We start from the raw sequence: 17,569 nt of genomic DNA on the forward strand, positions 1-17,569 counted from the left end.
TGTGTAACTGCAGCTTTAGCACTTATGCAGAACTATATGGTATATAAATGATTGATAGCTGAAATAAATGCTTCTTTTTTGGTGTGTTGGAAAATCCATCTGGTGCTTGAGTTTTATTTATCAATTACTGTGCAGGTGGAAACTGTGTAAGTGCAGCCTCCTGGCGGGAGGGACAAAAGCTGGCCAAAAAGATACTGGGTCCAGCACAAAGACCAGAACAAGAGAGAAGAGCTGTGTCTAGTGACAGAATAGGACGAGACCGTGCTCCCAAGTTTGGTAAGTCATGCTTTTACCCTGGACTTCTTTTATATTGTTCTTAGTTTATTCTGTGTCTGCAGAATAAAGCAGACTTCTTAGATGGAATGTGATCAGTTTCTTATAACTTCTACTTTTAACTTGGGATTGGGAGGAGGAGAATTTTGCTCATATCCATCATTGGGATGTGTAACTTCTCATAACCGCTCATGAAGAACTTTTCTTGGTGTCATGAAAAGCCTGCCCTGCACATGTTGCTCAGAGAGAATAACTTGCATGCCTCAGGGGTGCTCAGAAGCTCTGGAAAAGATGGGAAATAGGTTGCAACCACAAAAATGCATCACCTGCAGTCTGCCTTTGCCTCTTGAAGATGATAGGGGAAGGAATGGCTAGCGGTGGTACACAGGCCAGCTGAATTTTCCAGATGTATTGTATATAATATGTAAGCTATGATTGGACATCCCTGGTTTATAGGAATTGTAGTTCTTGCAGATACTATGTGAGATCATCCATGTGCCTCATAAATCTTCATGAATCCCTCCACTAGCCCTTTCCAGAATTTATCCAGAATGAAGGGACAGTGCTTCTTAGGCCTGTGAGGTGGTTTGGTCGTTAATAGCGTGAAGGGTGTGAGCTCAGTCTGAGAAAAGGCTTCTGTGTTCAGACTGTGACAGTGAATGTTTACAGTGAGATCTGCACTCCTTCCCCATCCTCACTTTGACAGCTGTTTCAGTGAAGGTGTTCAGTCTCCCAGATTATTTTTATCCTGAGCTATTTGACAAGTCTTTTTCTTCCAACAGGCCGTATGGGAAGGACAGGTTCAGATTCTAGACTGGAAGTTGCCCGTAAAATCTCAACAAGTTCTGAAAGGTCAAGGAGTAAAATACAACCTGGGAATAAACTGAAGAAAGTGGAAGCTACTTTTCCAGATGGCAACCAAGCAAACCGTGCCCCCGTAAATAAAGACTTCCTGCCTGTGGAAATACGTGGAATTCTTGATGACTTGCAGTTGGATTCCCTGAGTGCAAAGAAAGAGAAAGATGTGGAAAAGCAGAATCGGAAACCAGTTTTGCCCACTCGAAAAGCCAGGAGCCACAGTCCAACCAAAAGGAAACCAGACAAGATAGCTGCCGCTGAGGAGCCTCAAGTGATCAGTAAGAAACGTCACTATGATACAGATGAGGTTCGTCAGTACATGATCAGGCAGCAAGAGGAGAGAAGGAAGAAGCAGAATGAAGAGAAGAAAGCACAAAAGGAAGCAACGGAACAGAAGAACAAAAGACTTCAGGAGCTCTACAGAAAGCAAAGGGAGGTTTTTACCAGAATGAAGAATGTGCCTCCTCCTCAGCCTCTAGCAGCCAAACAGTTACAGGAAACCTATTCTAAATTATTGCTGGAGCGTACTGTTTTAGAAGAGCCACCTCAGCTGCCTACAGCACAGGAAGCACAGGTATAGCTGATTCACTAACTCCATGGATCGCAGTGATTTGCAGGAATAGGAGGTTGTATGCTCAGAAAGGTCGTGACTTGTCCTGGTCTGATGATCAATTCAGAAAAAGGACACAAACTAGGTAGCTTTTGCTTGAACATAGTGGTTTTGATCTGGAGCCTTCTTGCTCTAGTGGATGCTTCTCAGCACAGCAAGGCCTACTGGGAAGGTGAATGGCAGTTATCTTTTTATTACAAATAGCTAAAACAGAATTCTGCTTCTAACAGCAGCAGTGAAGGTTGGCTTTTAAGGAAACTAAACAGCAGTCAAATCATGCATTGTCTGAAGTTGCTTGCAGTCAGTGGGCAAACTTCGTCATCAGTGTGTTAAATAAGTTTGCTGATCAGAAACTAAATGTGAAGGTCAGTTAATACACAATAAAAGGCAAATACCAGTCTGAAATGTTCAGCTGAGGAAATTCAGTATGGGAGCAAACTTTTTTCCCAGTACATTCTGCTGAGACAAAAAGCTAATAAATGTCTTGTGAATTTAACTGTGTGCATAGCAGGAAAGATGTGGTAAGAGAAACGTAAGCCTCTTTGAATTTTAATGAGACAAGAGCTTCTAAACTCCTTGCAGACTGTTAAAAGATGCATTTTTCTGCTTGCCTTCATTTCTAGCCCAAACCTGGTTATCAGCCATCCGGGGAATCAGACAAAGAAAATAAAGCTCAAGAGCGTCCTCCCAGTGCATCTTCAAGTAGTGACATGTCGCTTACAGAAACACAGCAATCACTACTGAGGTGAGCCACTCTGGGCCTTTTGATAGAGGAGTACTCTAGTCTTCATTTCTGAGAGGTGAAATAGACTGGGCTCTAACGTTCATGTTGTAGTGACAGTCATTGTCTTTATGACAGTTAGAATGTTTCCTTGCAGTAAAGAGGAAGCTGATACAGGAAAGCATGTGAAAATTTTGGCTGTGAGTATTTTGTGGGCCTGTAAACAAATTAAAGTGATTGGTAGTTGCAGTTAATCTTTTGCTGAAATCAAGGGGATGGTGCATTTCATATTGGCAGACTATTTCCTCTGCCATTGCCATTGGGCATCACATAAATATATCTTCTGATTTTTCTTACTCAGTTTGTTCAGTGTTTCTATTTCATCCATTTTCTTGGCTTCAGGCCTTTAATTACTGTCTCTAAAGTACCAAAACTTTTGCATATGTTTGCAGCTAAGCCTTTCTTTATGCTGCTTGGCCCATTTCTAATTGTGCAATGTATTACCAAAGTTTTTCTCACCTGTAAGTCAAGTTGCCCAACCAAACACTTTAATAGAAGGAACTGAAAATGATGAAGTGTCTTGCATATCCTTGATATCCCTGTTGTGCAAGTGTATCTTTCTTTTTAATTGCAGAATGAATGTCTGATTCATAAATAGATACTTTCTTTTTGGTTAAATCCACACTGACTTTGCAAATCAAGACCTATTTCCTTTCTAGAAAAGTTGAAGGAAGCTGTAGGCATGCTGAGTGGTAGTGTGTATAGAATAGGCTGCTAAACCACATGCTAGTAAATATTAGTGTAAGGAAAAAATGTAAATACCAATAGTAAGGGAGAGATGAGACTTGAAGAGCTGCATAAGTTTGTCGGAGTACCTCACAGTAAGCAAAGGAGCTGCTTTCTGTGAGGATCTTCCCTGGTTTCCTAGCATTCAGAATATGTACAAGTGATATTAATGAGGCAAGCTTTCTACAGAGCTCCTGTCATGCAAATGGGAGCTGTCTGGAAATGAAAAAATAAGATGTCTTACAGAAGTTTAAGCATCCTCATATTTACAGTTCTCCTTTTCTCTGTGTTGTTCATGCCTATCATAAGTGACAGCTCCAACAAAATATGGGCTGAGTTTAACTGGAAGGGGAAGGCTGGGGCTAAGAAGTTCCAAGGGTAAAAAAAGAAAGAATGTTTCCTCCCTTCTGTAGCCAGAAAACTTTTGGAAAAGGTGATGATGGTTATGATGAAAACACTCATCTTGTACAGGAAGGCTGGGGAAGGACTTCTCAGGATCTCAGGTAGTGATAGGACTAGGGGGAATGGAATGAAGCTGGAGGTGGGGAGATTCAGGCTAGATGTGAGGAGGAGGTTCTTCACCATGAGAGTGGTGAAACCCTGGAATGTGTTGTCCAGGGAGGTGGTCGAGGCCCCGTCCCTGGGGGAGTTTAAGAGCAGGCTGGATGAGGCTCTGGCCAGGCTGATCTAGTGTAGGGGGGTTGGAACTAGATGATCCTTGTGGTCCCTTCCAACCCTGAATGAAACTATGAAACTATGAAACTCTAAAACATACCATACACCATAAACAATGTTTCAAATTTGAAGCTGCTGCATTATCTGGAGGTTTTTTAACATGTTCTCTACCTGTTTACTGTCTGGTCCTTCTGATTCCACCAAAGAGTATCTCTTCCTGAAAAAAAACAAACATATGTGGCAATGATACTTTTATCTAAAAACACCAATACTTGTGTAAGTAATCAATTTAAATATTGGCTTTTTAGGAGTGATTTGATGGAGCCTCCATGGGTGCAGCCAGACAGATTGAGCCCCAGAGTCCAGCTTTCTCAACAGCAAGTTCCCATGGGCTCAAGTGGAGGCCCTTGCTCCCAACACTGGAGCCTGGAGCAGATGGACCTTCGACAGAAGGAGTGTGACGTGATGTTGGCAGGCAGGAGGTGCCATACTGCACCAGTGGGATCACGGACCACGATGCCTCAGCCATACATGAATCCAGCTGCACAGCAGAATCCCTTGGTAAAACCTACTGCTAACCAGTACCAGAGCAAATTGGATCGGATTGAAGCTTTGAAGGCTACAGCTGCTTCCCTAACTAACAGGATTGAAAATGAAACCAAAAAGTTGGCAGGGGCTGGTAACAATTATGGTGCCATGTGGAACTCGGACCGTGAATTTATGCAAGAAAAGCAGGGTGATGGGCGGTGGGCAAAGGCTGTGAGTCCTCCTGTGAAAGAGGAAAATGAAGATGCTTTTTCAGCCAGAATTCAGAAGATGTTGGATGCCTGTGTGTCTCATACAGCCTTCGGTGACAACCTTCCTGGGGCAGGCAACCTTAGTGAGTTTAAAAAGCTCCCTGACACAATCAGGCCCCATACTGCTGCAGTGAGCCTTGGAATGAGATCCTCTGGTGCTAATAGGCATGAGGAGATACTAGGACATCTATCTAAGAGACAGAGTGACTCCCCAGGGCATGAAAACCAGGCTTACACTCCTGCCAAAGCTGTAATTCTTCCTGAGTGCAGCATTGAATATAGCAGTGAAGAGCCGCTCCTGAGTGACGAAAGCTTGTATGAGGAGGCAGGAGGCCAGCATAAACCATTGCAACTCGGGACAGCGGACACATTAAAAGAGAAGTATTTCTGCGCTCGGGAGGGAAATGCTTTTGAGCCCATCAAGGAGTTTCAGAAAGAAGCTGAGAAGTATTTGCCACTTTCCACTCAGACAAGTGGCATGCACAGCAAAGAGCCCTGGGAAGAACTGGAGAAGGGAAGTCCCCACAGCGTCATCAACATCTACGCAAGGAGTTACCGGCATCATGGAAAAGGTAAAAATGGAAAAGCTTCTCAAACCTCATGTGAATTACTGCTTACTACTACCAGTCTTACTACGCCTTTCCCAGTCCTTACTCCTCCATATCCTGAAGGATGTGGGGTTTCCATTTGCATCTTTGCTCACAGGAGCAAAATGTCTCAAAGTAACATGACAATTAAAAATCTAGTAACAATGCCTGATTTTTGAGAAGGGAAGGTTCTTGAGGAGGAGAAGTCTCTCTTGCTTAAGCCCAATTCAAGCATTAGTGTCTTAGGGTGCCTCCTGCAGGATGCTTCCCTTGATTATAATTTTTTTTGTACAAATCTATTTTTCATTTTATGAGTGCCTCATACAATGTCCCTCTTGCCTTGAATTCCTGGTTTTGAGGAGGAATGCATTCTGAGAAGTTGATCTTGCATTTTTCTCTTGATTATTTTTTCCTCTGTTCTATTTCCCTTAAAGATGATTGCATTTAAATGTTCTGCAGATGCCTCTACTCTCAAGTATTGTGTTTTTCAAGAATGTTCTAGCTGGAGTGTGTTAATGGAGTATTCAATAATTTGCAAAGAGAGGATGACTGTGATTGTTACACTGTGTTAAAGCTGCCATGAGATGGCCACAATGTTGTTTTCCTGATGGTTTTGTGCTTGAAAAGAAGATTTTAACTCATGGTTGGGAGCATTTTGATGTCTGCTGCTTTATTACCTGTTTGATGCACGTTTGCATGTGGTTTAATTTTTTTTGTCTGTTCCCTTTTTTGATCACCCTTTAGTGTTTGATGAAAAGCCCAGCGGAGACTCTGCCCTTAGGCGCCCTTTGCTTCCTGCCATGAGCCCTCCAGAGAGTGTGGTTTCTTACGAAGATGATTTTTCCTCATCACTGGGAAGTAGCACTCTAATAGACAAAAAGATTTCATGTGACCTCAGGTAATTGAGTGTTCAAATTCTTGTGAAAAATGAATTGATACTAGTCAGAGTGATGAGGTATTTCCATAGGACCCTGCAGTTAATGTAGGAATCAACAATCAAGATACAGGTTAAACTATTTCTGCTCTCTAATTTTCGCTTTTAATTTGGCAGGTAGCTTTAGGCAGTGTTCTTACCTTTGGAGTCAGGTGGAAGTTAGTTCTCCAACTTGTGCTGTAAACTTTGTAACTTTGAAAAAAAGGAAAGATCTATTTGAAAATATTAAAATAGAACTTTAGTACTGCCTTTGGTACTTCAAAATGTTGTAAAAAGCCTGTAATTACTTTCAGTAAGGGTTTGGTAATGCTTGGTCATGGAGACACACATTCTCTGTAAGAATTTTTGAAACCTTTTGTTCAGACTTAAAATTGAAGACTAAATCTGAGATTCCCCATGTTGCTACTGAATTCATGTGGCCTCCTTAATTTGCTAAGACATATTTTTTTGTAATGAGATCGATTTGCACCCTTTGGGCACCCTAAGGAAGGCCACAAGTACTGTGTTTATACAGGTGGTACTTCACCTCACAAGGAAGGAAAGTCAAAGGCACTTTGCACACTGAAAATGTTGGCTGGAAAAAGTGTTTTCTTGCTGATTAAGTTTCTTGATAGGTCTTCTATTGGTATTATTTAGTATGTGCTGCATTACCCTGTTATTTGCCAATCTTTTGTAATTCTTTCTTGAAAATCACTTACATTTCTGTCAGTTGTTGATGTCTGTGTGCCAAGTGACTGCCTAAGATACAGTCACATTTGAAGTCATTCTGAGGCTGTTTAAATCTGTAATCAAACAGCACTCTAGAGTTAGCACTGGGAAGGATGTTTGTTACCCATCTTTTACTGTCTGATAGTACCAGAAGTATGTTCCAATATGTTCAATATCATGTCAAACTTCCTACTGTTTCAGCTGTCGCAGTTTTTGATCTCAAAATCAGCGCTTTTCAAGATGGGCTAAAACTGCGCAGTTTCAGCCATCTGTCTCTGAAGTATGGCGGGTTCCTCATGCACAGTGTAATGTGGGAGTTGGAAGTCCTTGATTCAGCCCTGTCAATGTGCTCCTTTTCAGTGTTGCTGGAAGCAGTAATTCAAGCATTCAGGAAGAGATTGCTATTAGGAAGTCTCCCTATGAACCTCTATCTGCAGAGCTTGCTTCTCAGCACTCATCTGGACCACAGTCTGCAACATCTTCTCGCTCCTCTGGTTCCTCTAAGAAGAGAGGGAAAAAGGAACGTAAGTGCAGTACATGTCTGTAGGGTTGGTGTTTTTTTAAGGGGATTTTCAGGTTTTCTTATTATGAAACTCAATCTTTCCTCCTATCTAGAAATGGTAATTTAATACTGGTAGGAGGATTCCTTCCTGAGTTCTTTTTGACTCTGATTATTCTCTGACCTTAAAATGCAGTTATCTGAAATTAAATAAGCAAGAGATCAAAATGTTTCCTTTCCTAAACCAGCCTTCTAACAAATGAGTTAATTGTAGTATCCTGTGGGAGTTATCCTCAGATCCGATGCAGAGAAAATTCCTGGGAAATCTGAGTTATGGCCACATTTATGAAGGCAATAAGAAGTTTGCCTGTATAGATTTCACCTTTGGATCGCAGTTTTCTTGGTGCACAAATTAATAAATATACTTCTTCCTACAATAACTTGTGTGGTACAAAGCCATGAAGGAATCTGATGCTTGTTGTGCTCTTACATAATCAGTGGATGACCTAAGGAAAAGCTAGTTTTGAAGTCAGTAAAAGAATGAGAAAAATAAGGTTTGACATTCCAAATTCTCTCTCCTCCTATTTTTTCACAATTCTCTGGCTTAACACAAAGAAAGCAGGGCTTTATTCTGATTATCTGTGTTGAAGAGTCAAATGCTCTTCTTTATTTAAGGTGATCGTGTGAAATGAATCCTGAGTGACAGTTTTGTTGACAGTGGACACAACAATCTCTTGCAGAAAGCTGCCAGACTCAGATTTCTTGCTTGTTGGATTTACAGCCCCCTACCTCAAAGGCATCTTTAAGTGGGGAAAAAAGTTCTCATTTATTTTTAGGCTCCTGATGGTTAAGATACTCATACTTTGAATGCCAAGTGTAACCATTTTGCAATGTTGTTGCTTCTTAGGGGTGGAGTCTTTCAGTGGAAGTTCTCACCACTTTTCTGTGGAAGAAGGAAAAGTGCTATCTGAATTAGAGCGGGGATCCCAACCGGCAAAGAGGTCCTCATCAGGTAGCAGAATTTCTAGTAAATCTCATGAGCAGAACACAGATACAGTCAGCACCCTGGAAAACTTGTCTGGACACTCCCTAATGAGGTAACATGAACCTTGTAAGCTTGTATGCAAACGTAACTAAGCTGTATGCAAATGTAACTAAGCATGTTATCAAAAGGGTATGCCACTTTGAATATGCAAAAGGAAAGTAACAGAAATAATCCAATGCTAGTAAGATGGGCTTGCAGAAAATGTTTCTTTTCCCCCTTGTATTTTAAATATGAAAATCCAAAATGTATTGTATCCAAAATGTGGTAAGAGAAAATGTAAATACAATAATTTCTCCCCATGTGATCCCTCTGGGGTCTTTTTTAGGGATAACTGACCAGTATAGATATCCCATCAGGTTCAGTACCTCAATCATTGAAATACAAGTTTTGTTTTCCCCTTCTACAAGTGGTCTGTAATAAATGGAGAGGGGGGAAAAATAGCCAAGCAGTACATCTTCCTCTTTTCAGTAAGACCCACAGACATTTTTGGCTCAGCTTGTGTTCAGCTAATACTCATAATTCCAGCCGTCTCTGTGAGTTGATGCTTTTTTCAGAGATGAATTGGTGCTGGTTTTCTGCTAACTATGCAATAAAGATAGCTATGAAATAGTTTTCACTGCACTTGTTTCTAAAACAGAACAAATAGTAAGAATGGTCTCTCATTCTGTGAGAGCAGAAAGTGGCTCTGAGGTGTTGATTTATATTGATGACCTTCACTGATGCCCACTATCTGGTTTAAAATGTCCTGTGACCTCCTAAGAGATACCAAGTAAAGCAAAACTTTATCCTAAGGGATTTAAGCAGACACTGTTGATCCTCTTTGCCTTAATAAAGTTTGAATAATAAATATAAGAAGTGTCTGCATAATTTCATGTATGTTTAAAACAAACAGTAACCTTTACTTTTTCCTTGGGAAGTGTTACTGTAGTATTTTACTAACTGCTTAAGTCAAATTTTGGCCTTCAGGCATTTCACTGCATCTTGGTGAAACAGTTGAAGGCTGAGGATAGCAATTTATCACATTCAGTTGCATCCATGTGCTGATAGTAACCTTTTTACTTTTCAAAAATGATGTTTGTGGTATTCCAGTATCAAAACACTGCCCTAATTTACTGTAAGACAAAGCTCTCCACTCAGACTCTCAAAAGAGATGTGTAAATGCACATGCAGGTAAGTGCATCCTGCAGTGCCAAGGTTTCTAGCAGGAGGCATTGAAACTGCTTGTCTGGCCATGTGGAGCATATAGATATTACTCTATTTTATTTATGTGTGTGTGCTAACTAGGTAATGCTGGGCTGGGGGGAAATAATGCTGTAGAAACTTAACCCTAGACTGCTCTGCAGGTCTATAAAGGAATATTTATTTGTTTATTTCATATATACATATGTTTTGATATATTATTTTTTTAATTTATTATATCCACATATATATGTAAAATATGTATATATGAAATGTCCACCTCATGAGACCATTTCCTTGAGCCACACTGGGCCTGTGCAAACCGTAAAAGACTTTTGGTGTATATGTTACTGCTTTACTGTCATATCAAATGTCTGGACTTAGGAGAATATTGACTCCTTTCCTTTGCCTTTTCACTTCTAGTTTCTCAGACAAGGGAAGGCCCCAGAAGACACAGACCTCTTCCCTACCTCCTGGTTCCCAAAAAATCTCGCAGTTGGATTCTGTAGCCAGTACAGGAGAAAGGGTCAAGTCACCTGCTGGCTTCTCTGGAAACACAACATCAGGGATGAAGCCTAACGCAGCCTTCCATGACTTGAGCATGGGAATGGGCAGGACCGAAGCAGGAGCAGCCTCAGCAAGCGGTGAGTTGTTTTGTTAAAACTCTGCTAATCCCAGAGCAGTTCTGATTTTTCATTAGTTTTGGTGGGGCACTGAAGTGTGGAAGTTGACCAGTATGTCTTATCCTGCAGGATGCATGCACTTCTCTCCTGCTGGTCTTCAGCAACGTTTGTCAGCACAGTTGAATTACCTCAGTGCTATAGAGGAGTCTGTGAGACAACTTTCAGATGTCGAACGAGTACGAGGCATAGCACTTGCCCAACAAGAGACAGTTTCTTTGGCTCAGATTCTAAAGGTAATGGAAAAATACTTCCTTGTCTTACCTTCCTTTTTGTTCTCCTTTTTTTTTTTTTTCCTTAAATTTTGCAAGAAAGTTAATCTAATTAGGGCAAGGTATGCTTCTGCTAGCAATTCAGAGAGCTCCTAATGGGAGTGATGGAGTGTCTCAGACAGTGTCCACTTTTTAGGATTAATATCTCTTACCTTAAGTGAATGAGTCACCAAGGAACTGGTGACTCTAGAGCGTGTGTCATTAATGCACCACTAGCTGGAATCACTGCTTTGATTGTGTAGTGCAGTAAAACAGAAACTTGGCTGTTTACTGGGCTTGATGATGGCTCCCAGTGACGTGCAGTGTTCAGGCTGCATCAGTTCTCTTTCCATGCAAAGCATGTTTTTGGCTGAAATTGCCTTATGTTGATAAGGTTGCTTGTTATAATTTGTCAAACTTAGTTGAGTTCCTAAATCTTCTTTCTTTCAACACTTTGGAAGGGTATGAGGAACATGCATTGTTTGCTGTCTGCTTACAAAGAAAAAAGGGTCAATCAGCAAGCTGAAAATGTTACATTAGAAGAGGCACTGCCTCCTACATCTTTTGGAGGTGCCCAGGGGAAAAAAGGTCTTTACATTTAACTTGCATGATTAAAACTTGTTTTCCTCATCTGCAGGCACAGCAGCAGCGCCATGAACGAGAAATAGCTCTTTTGAAAATCAAAGCTGAGCAAGAAGCTTTAGAAAGTCAGAGACAACTGGAGGAGGCTAGGCAGGCAGCTCAGGTAATGCTGCCCTTCAAAAAATGTGGAGTGTGTAAGAGGCAAAATGCTGTAAGTAAATCCTCTTAATTTGAAGCTGTCAGCATGCGGATAAGTGGTGAAGGGACTTAAAATAGCTGTAAAAACACTCTTAGGGCCAATTTCAAACTTTTTTTTCCCACCAGATTTTAAGAAATAAAACCCTAGTTGTTACAGCTAGCACATTGTGAAGAGCTGATCTGTCTGTATTTTGTCTGTAGGTCCACACAGAGTCAGTGCAGCACCGGGTCCAGGCACGGCAGGAGCCTGTACAAGAGACCCCGTGTAAGGCTGCAGCCAAGCAGGCAGAAACTGCGCATCTCACTACAGATGCAGCTCACTGTGAGGTGAGGTCCTGTGTGAAAGAAAAAAAGCTGTTCTAATTCCAGTTTGATTTTGAATGCTTTTTTTGCCTCTGGGTTCTCTGTTCAGTGTAATTCTCAGTGCAACTTCTGCACCTCTGTAATGGGACAAATGATAGGACTTTAAAGGAGCTTTTGTGGCATCCTTACTTAGAGATCAGTCAGCAACCTTAAATCCTTGGTCATTACTCTTATCTACCTGGTAGCAAACTGTTAAGAAGTTTCTATTCTTTCAGGAGAGACTGATTACAGTGAGCACAACATCTTTAATTTCTAAGAGTTGTGCTCCATCAAGGATTGATCCTGTATCTGTTTTACCTGCCAATTAAATTAGAGAAGCAGGAAAACAGAAATTTTGTGCATCTCTCACTATAGGAGCCAAACAAATAAATAAGAAAAAAGGAGAGAGGAGGATCTTCAACAGACATCTTAATGCTCTTTTTAACTTCTCTCTCTCCTTTTTTGTTTTTCCCCCTTCTCACCTTTTATTTTTCCTTCTCTCGCTCCTTATTTTTTTTTATCCCTTCTCTTTCTTTCCTTTTATGAATTGCAGTGGTAGGTCTGAAATGTTTTATTGTGTGGGGATCATTCTAGTAAGCAGAGCTTGCTGAAGTTGATCAGAATGATAAATAGTGCCTTGCATGTCTGTAGTTTCATATCCATAATTCTTCTGTGCATAAGGAATATTCACAGAGCAGCATGCACTTTTTACAGCTAAAATTGATACATAGGTACAAAGCACCTCAAAAATGTGTCTTATGTTTGTTCAATTAATCAGTGAATTCTATGACTATTTTCTTTCAGAACTGTTTTGATACTGCTAAGCTCATTGTATTTGTTGTTCTTGTACTCAGATGACAGAGTTAGTACGAACCCAGATCTCAGATACTGTCAGTGCTCCAGCTGCTCCAGTCACCTCCTTGCTTGACCAACAGCGGCAGCTCCACTTAGAGCTCCTGAAGCAACTGAGAGCTCAAAGTGATGCAAACAGGTATTGCATAGTTTCATATTTTGGGAAAGGGGGGAAGTAAGAGAGTTAGGTTTAGATTCACCTAATCTTGAAGAAAATTTGAAGATGTCATAATGAGTGAATCTTTAAGATTCCATCTTTATGCTCTCATGTACCCTAAAGGTGGTATTAACTGGGTGTGTGAAGCTCTCTGTAAAAGAGTAGAAAAAGATGCTCCAACTGTTTTCTGGGATGATTTAACTAATCTAAGCTTGAAGTGGTCTTTTCAGAAATTGTGACTGTTACTACTTCTAGTAAACTGATGAAAGCTTGTGAAAACTGTAGTACTCTTTAAGACAGATTTCATAGTATCATAGTATCATTCAGGGTTGGAAGGGACCACAAGGATCATCTAGTTCCAACCCCCCTGCCATGGGCAGGGACACCCCACACTAGATCAGGCTGGCCAGAGCCTCAGCCAGCCTGGTCTTAAACACCTCCAGGGACGGGGCCTCAACCACCTCCCTGGACAACCCATTCCAGGGTTTCACCATTCTCATGGTGAAGAACCTCCTCCTCACATCCACCCTGAATCTCCCCACCTCCAGCTTCATTCCATTCCCCCTAGTCCTATCACTACCTGAGATCCTGAGAAGTCCTTCCCCAGCCTTCCTGTAGGCCCCCTTCAGATACTGGAAGGCCACAATTAGGTCACCTCGGAGCCTTCTCTTCTGCAGACTGAACAGCCCCAACTCCTTCAGTCTGCCCTCATAGGAGAGGTGCTCCAGCCCTCTGATCATCCTTGTGGCCCTTCTCTGGACACGTTCCAGCACCTCCACATCCCTCTTGTAATAGGGGCTCCAGAACTGGAGGCAGTACTCCAGGTGGGGTCTCACCAGGGCTGAGTAGAGGGGGAGGATCACCTCCCTCGACCTGCTAGCCACACTTCTCCTGATGCAGCCCAGATTTACCCAAGTCACTTCTCTTTCTCAGGAAATGTGAGTCTGCTGCGGTGTCACAACCTAAGGAGGAGGCAAGTGACTCAAAACAGACATACTCAGCAATATTTGATAGCTATTCAGAGTCCTCAAGAAAAAAGGTTCATGATCAGAGGTAAGAAGAGTTTAGATTACACAGGCTTGTTTGTTTGTTTTGCTGTAAATAAGAACTAAAGTGCAAAGATACTTTTTTTTTTTTAAAGTGGAAAATTCAATATTAAACTTTCAGGTGGTAAACCTGTCTTATATTCCAGAGCTTGAAGGTTTACATGCCTACCAGAATTGGCTTTGACTTTAGCTAAAAATCCTATTACACTGTGGTCCACAATGCAATAGTATGTGTTAGTATCTTCAGTTTTGAATTTGCTGTTATTTGTTCTAATTGGATGGGTTGGGCTTTCCCCACTTAAGAATCGTTGACTTCCACATCTGCTTTCTCATTCAGCTGAATTAACCAAGAGTCTAGCAGGCAGTAAAGGGAAATGATTACTCCTCTCTGTTCAGCTCCTATGAGTCTGTATCTGGAATACAGTGTCTGGTTTTGGGCAACCTGGTAGATAAAAGACATTAATGCAAGTCTAGTGGTGAACTGTCAAGATGATTAGGAGGCTGGAGTACATGATGTGTAAGACAGGCTGAAGAAACTGAGCTAGCTTAACCTGGAAAAGAGAAAGCTAACCAGTGCTCTGGTTTCAGTGTCCTAAAGGTGTTTTATTAGAGAACATAAGGCTGTGCTCTTCTTGGAGGTGTAGATGGAGATGACAGAAGGCAGTGGTGACATTGCAGAAAGGGGGAAAATCATTTGAAAACAATATCCTCCCTGTGAGAGCGATCGAGCACTGAAATAAGGGTGCTGCAGGGAGGTTGTGGGATCCTCTGTCCTTGCAGGTGTTCAGAACTTGGATGTGACCTTTATTTTGGTTGGATGAAATACCTTCAGAAATTGTTCAGCTGAGATTATTCTGATTTCTGCACTGTGGCCTACCCACATACTTCTATTGCATCACCTTCTTAACCTGAAAGTCCCTTTAAGTCACTGGTTTTTGGAGTCCTTTTCTAAGTCCTAAGTATTTGCATTTTGCCCTTCTCAGGCTTGGAATTTGAAAATAGCCAAACAGCAATATAAAAACAAACCCAAATCCTCTGCATGTCAGTTATTGCTGGGATATTAGTCATGGTATGTACAGTAATCATGTAGCATAAATATTTTGACATGTGTAATTAGTTAAAAACATCTCTTGATAACACAGCGGTACCAGCAGCCGCCAAGAATGTCCTTCAGCTCCTTCTTCTAAGGAGAACGAGAAGAAGCTTTCCCGTCATGAGAAGCTAACTAGCAGTATTGAAGAGCAGGCTCAGACTGCTGTGGATGATTCCTTGCCAAGTGATAGTATTTTATCACTGCCAGATGAAAAAGGTTAGCTTTCTTATTTGCATGTGGTGAATCTGAAGGTGGTGAGGTGGGAAGGAGGGAGGTGCTGTTCTGGAATTAAGTTCTGAAATGAATGAGGGAATGCATGTGTGAAGAAACTGACTGCCAGGTGAATTTGACAAAGTAAGATGGGAACCTTTGAGATTCTGTGTGCATCAGAGTGAGAGTCTAGGAGCCATTCTCCTTTCTGCTGTGGTAGTTGTAGCCAGATGTTCACTTGCTGAATCTGCAGGCTGAACACCAAACGTTTCAGCAGCCCCAGTATACCTGTGTACAGAAGCCTGTTAGGTCTTTTTAAACTAAACAGCAGTATTTTGTAGCCTAAATCAAGGTCACTTGTCCAAACACGTATTTTTCTACATTAGTTATCTCCCTGTCTTCCCAGCCTTCTGACTGTATTGAGGTGAGACAGAGTAAAATCACCTTCCATGGTACATACTCAAGCATAAATCCCTGATATCCCCCCCTCAGATTCCGCTTCTGTTGCAACAGGGTATTCCCTGAAATTTGATGAGTCCATGACAGAGGATGAGATTGAGGAAAAGTCTTTCCGGTCTTTGCTGCCTTCCGAGAGCCATCGCAGAAATAACTTGGAGAAGAAACGCGGTAACCGCGATGATTCTGATGAGGACGTCTCGACAGGAAAAACAGCTCTGTCATCTATCAAGGTAGGTCAAGCCACCACAGTTAAGGTGACTTAACTGAGGTGGTTAAGCTTATGAGCTTCAAGTGAGCCATTCTTAGTTGTGTTTACAAGCTTTAGGGTTCTTTTCCTCCAAGTGGTTGTTTGAGCACCTCAAAAACACAGAGTTGTATGAATCATGCTGTTTGTCACTGTTGTACAAGTGTGATGACTAGACTAGAACTCATCCAGGCCCCTGCCTGTTCTCTTACGGCTTTGGAGAACAGGAGTGGCATTTTGAGGTAGGTTATAAAGGCCCAGTGGATTGTCTTCCCACCATTCCTACACAAAGCTAGGAAGTACAAGAGGATACTGCATTTCTCCAGCTCAAGAGGGGATGTCCTGAATCTGTCACACAGCCCAGGGCAGAAAAAGCTGCTCTGCATGAAGCTCAGCTTCCCTTCTTACATCTGTTCTTGTATGTGTGCACCTGTGCATACAGACATTTTGTATTTGGAAAGAGCCTTGGAATTTCTGTATTATTAAGTCATGCCCAATTTCTCTGGCCTTGTAGGAACTGAGCATGCCATTCTCAGGAGGTCAAGATAGTTTCTCTAAGTTTACCATGGAGATGGTGAGACAATACATGAAAGAGGAGGAAGTGCGAGCAGCTCATCAGTCCTCACTGCTTCGGCTCCGGGAGAAGGCTCTGAAAGAGAAGACCAAGGCTGAATTAGCTTGGCTGGAGCACCAGAAGAAGTAAGGCAGCCCTGAGTATATACTGGTGCTGACTGAACATTTTCTTGTACTTCTTTGAGGTTTTTTTTAATATGATTTTGCTTCCACCCCACCTTTATTAAGTATCATTGCTGAAGTAATGTACTGCCAACAGTAATCTACACAAATGTTATTGTCAGGTGGAAAGGGCAGAAGCCACTCTGTACATGGGCTTTGATTTTTATGTTGAATGTGGTTTGATAAAAGAGAATTGTATGTGAACAGAACATAATCAAATGTTTGTCAGTCAGAAAAGGTAGTACCCTGCCATTACTCTACAAGTCTTAACTCAAGAAGGTATAACACTGTCAAGCAGTTATACCTTTATTTGTTTGGTGTCTAGCTGAGGTAATTTTTATATGCTGAGGCCAAATTTTGTGTATCTGGATACCTGTTGTACTTAATGATTTGTTTCCAACCTAACATCTGCTTTGTCCTGAAATGCCCACCTGAAGTAGCTAGTGTTACCACTAAACAGTGGTGGCCAGATCCAGTCAGTTATGCTTTTCCATGCTTACTCTCTTCATGAGAGTATCATTGTTTACCAGGCACTTTATTCCACTTTCTTGTCATGAGTTTGACAAAGGTTTGCAAAGTAGTGACTTAAGACCCTCTGTCTTTCTCAAGAGCTCTGCAGAGCTTCTGTCCCTTCAGGTGAGATTTTGTATTGCCTGAACTGGCCTTTTAACTGTGTGTGTCTTTGACTACACTGTACAGAAGATTCCACTAATAGAGCATGCCAATAATTTAAGTACAGGACTATAGGCATATAGTCTCCTGTAGGTTAGGAAAAGTAATATTTTCTTTGTGCTTTAAAGAACAAAAGACTCACTGTTGTGCACTTTTTTCCTTGTCCTTTCATCCAAACTGTTTGTAGGCATTTACGAGACAAGGGAGAGGATGATAAAATGCCTCCAATTCGAAAGAGACAGCGTGGTCTGCTCCTGAAATTACAGCAAGAAAAGGTAACTGATACCCTCTAGGAAAATCCTGTGGGAGCCACTCTGTAGCCATTAAATGTTTCAGACACTGAAAAAGCTAAGAATTGAGAAAACTTCATCCCACA

At 41.5% G+C, this 17,569-nt stretch overlaps 1 protein-coding gene across 5 annotated transcripts in view; it reads left to right on the forward strand.

Moving 5' to 3' along the window:
* Positions 1-17,569, forward strand: part of CEP350 (centrosomal protein 350) — a 74,853-nt gene that overhangs the window by 21,816 nt on the left and 35,468 nt on the right. For 3 of the 5 annotated variants that reach the window (XM_068141446.1, XM_068141444.1, XM_068141445.1), the window contains exons 9-25: positions 136-276; positions 1,056-1,705; positions 2,365-2,486; positions 4,232-5,292; positions 6,052-6,205; positions 7,310-7,473; positions 8,356-8,545; positions 10,096-10,316; positions 10,425-10,588; positions 11,241-11,396; positions 11,585-11,710; positions 12,580-12,716; positions 13,668-13,787; positions 14,923-15,089; positions 15,576-15,772; positions 16,301-16,485; positions 17,381-17,468. In XM_068141446.1, coding sequence (XP_067997547.1) covers positions 136-276; positions 1,056-1,705; positions 2,365-2,486; positions 4,232-5,292; positions 6,052-6,205; positions 7,310-7,473; positions 8,356-8,545; positions 10,096-10,316; positions 10,425-10,588; positions 11,241-11,396; positions 11,585-11,710; positions 12,580-12,716; positions 13,668-13,787; positions 14,923-15,089; positions 15,576-15,772; positions 16,301-16,485; positions 17,381-17,468 — 4,043 coding nt within the window. The remainder of the gene's footprint in view (positions 1-135; positions 277-1,055; positions 1,706-2,364; positions 2,487-4,231; positions 5,293-6,051; positions 6,206-7,309; positions 7,474-8,355; positions 8,546-10,095; positions 10,317-10,424; positions 10,589-11,240; positions 11,397-11,584; positions 11,711-12,579; positions 12,717-13,667; positions 13,788-14,922; positions 15,090-15,575; positions 15,773-16,300; positions 16,486-17,380; positions 17,469-17,569) is intronic. The other 2 variants (XM_068141447.1, XM_068141448.1) reach the window with 2 other exon arrangements.

This window comes from Melanerpes formicivorus, unplaced genomic scaffold (assembly GCF_026170545.1).
Source record: "Melanerpes formicivorus ecotype bairdi unplaced genomic scaffold, bMelFor1.0.p_v2 SCAF_7, whole genome shotgun sequence".
Taxonomy (NCBI): domain Eukaryota; kingdom Metazoa; phylum Chordata; class Aves; order Piciformes; family Picidae; genus Melanerpes; species Melanerpes formicivorus.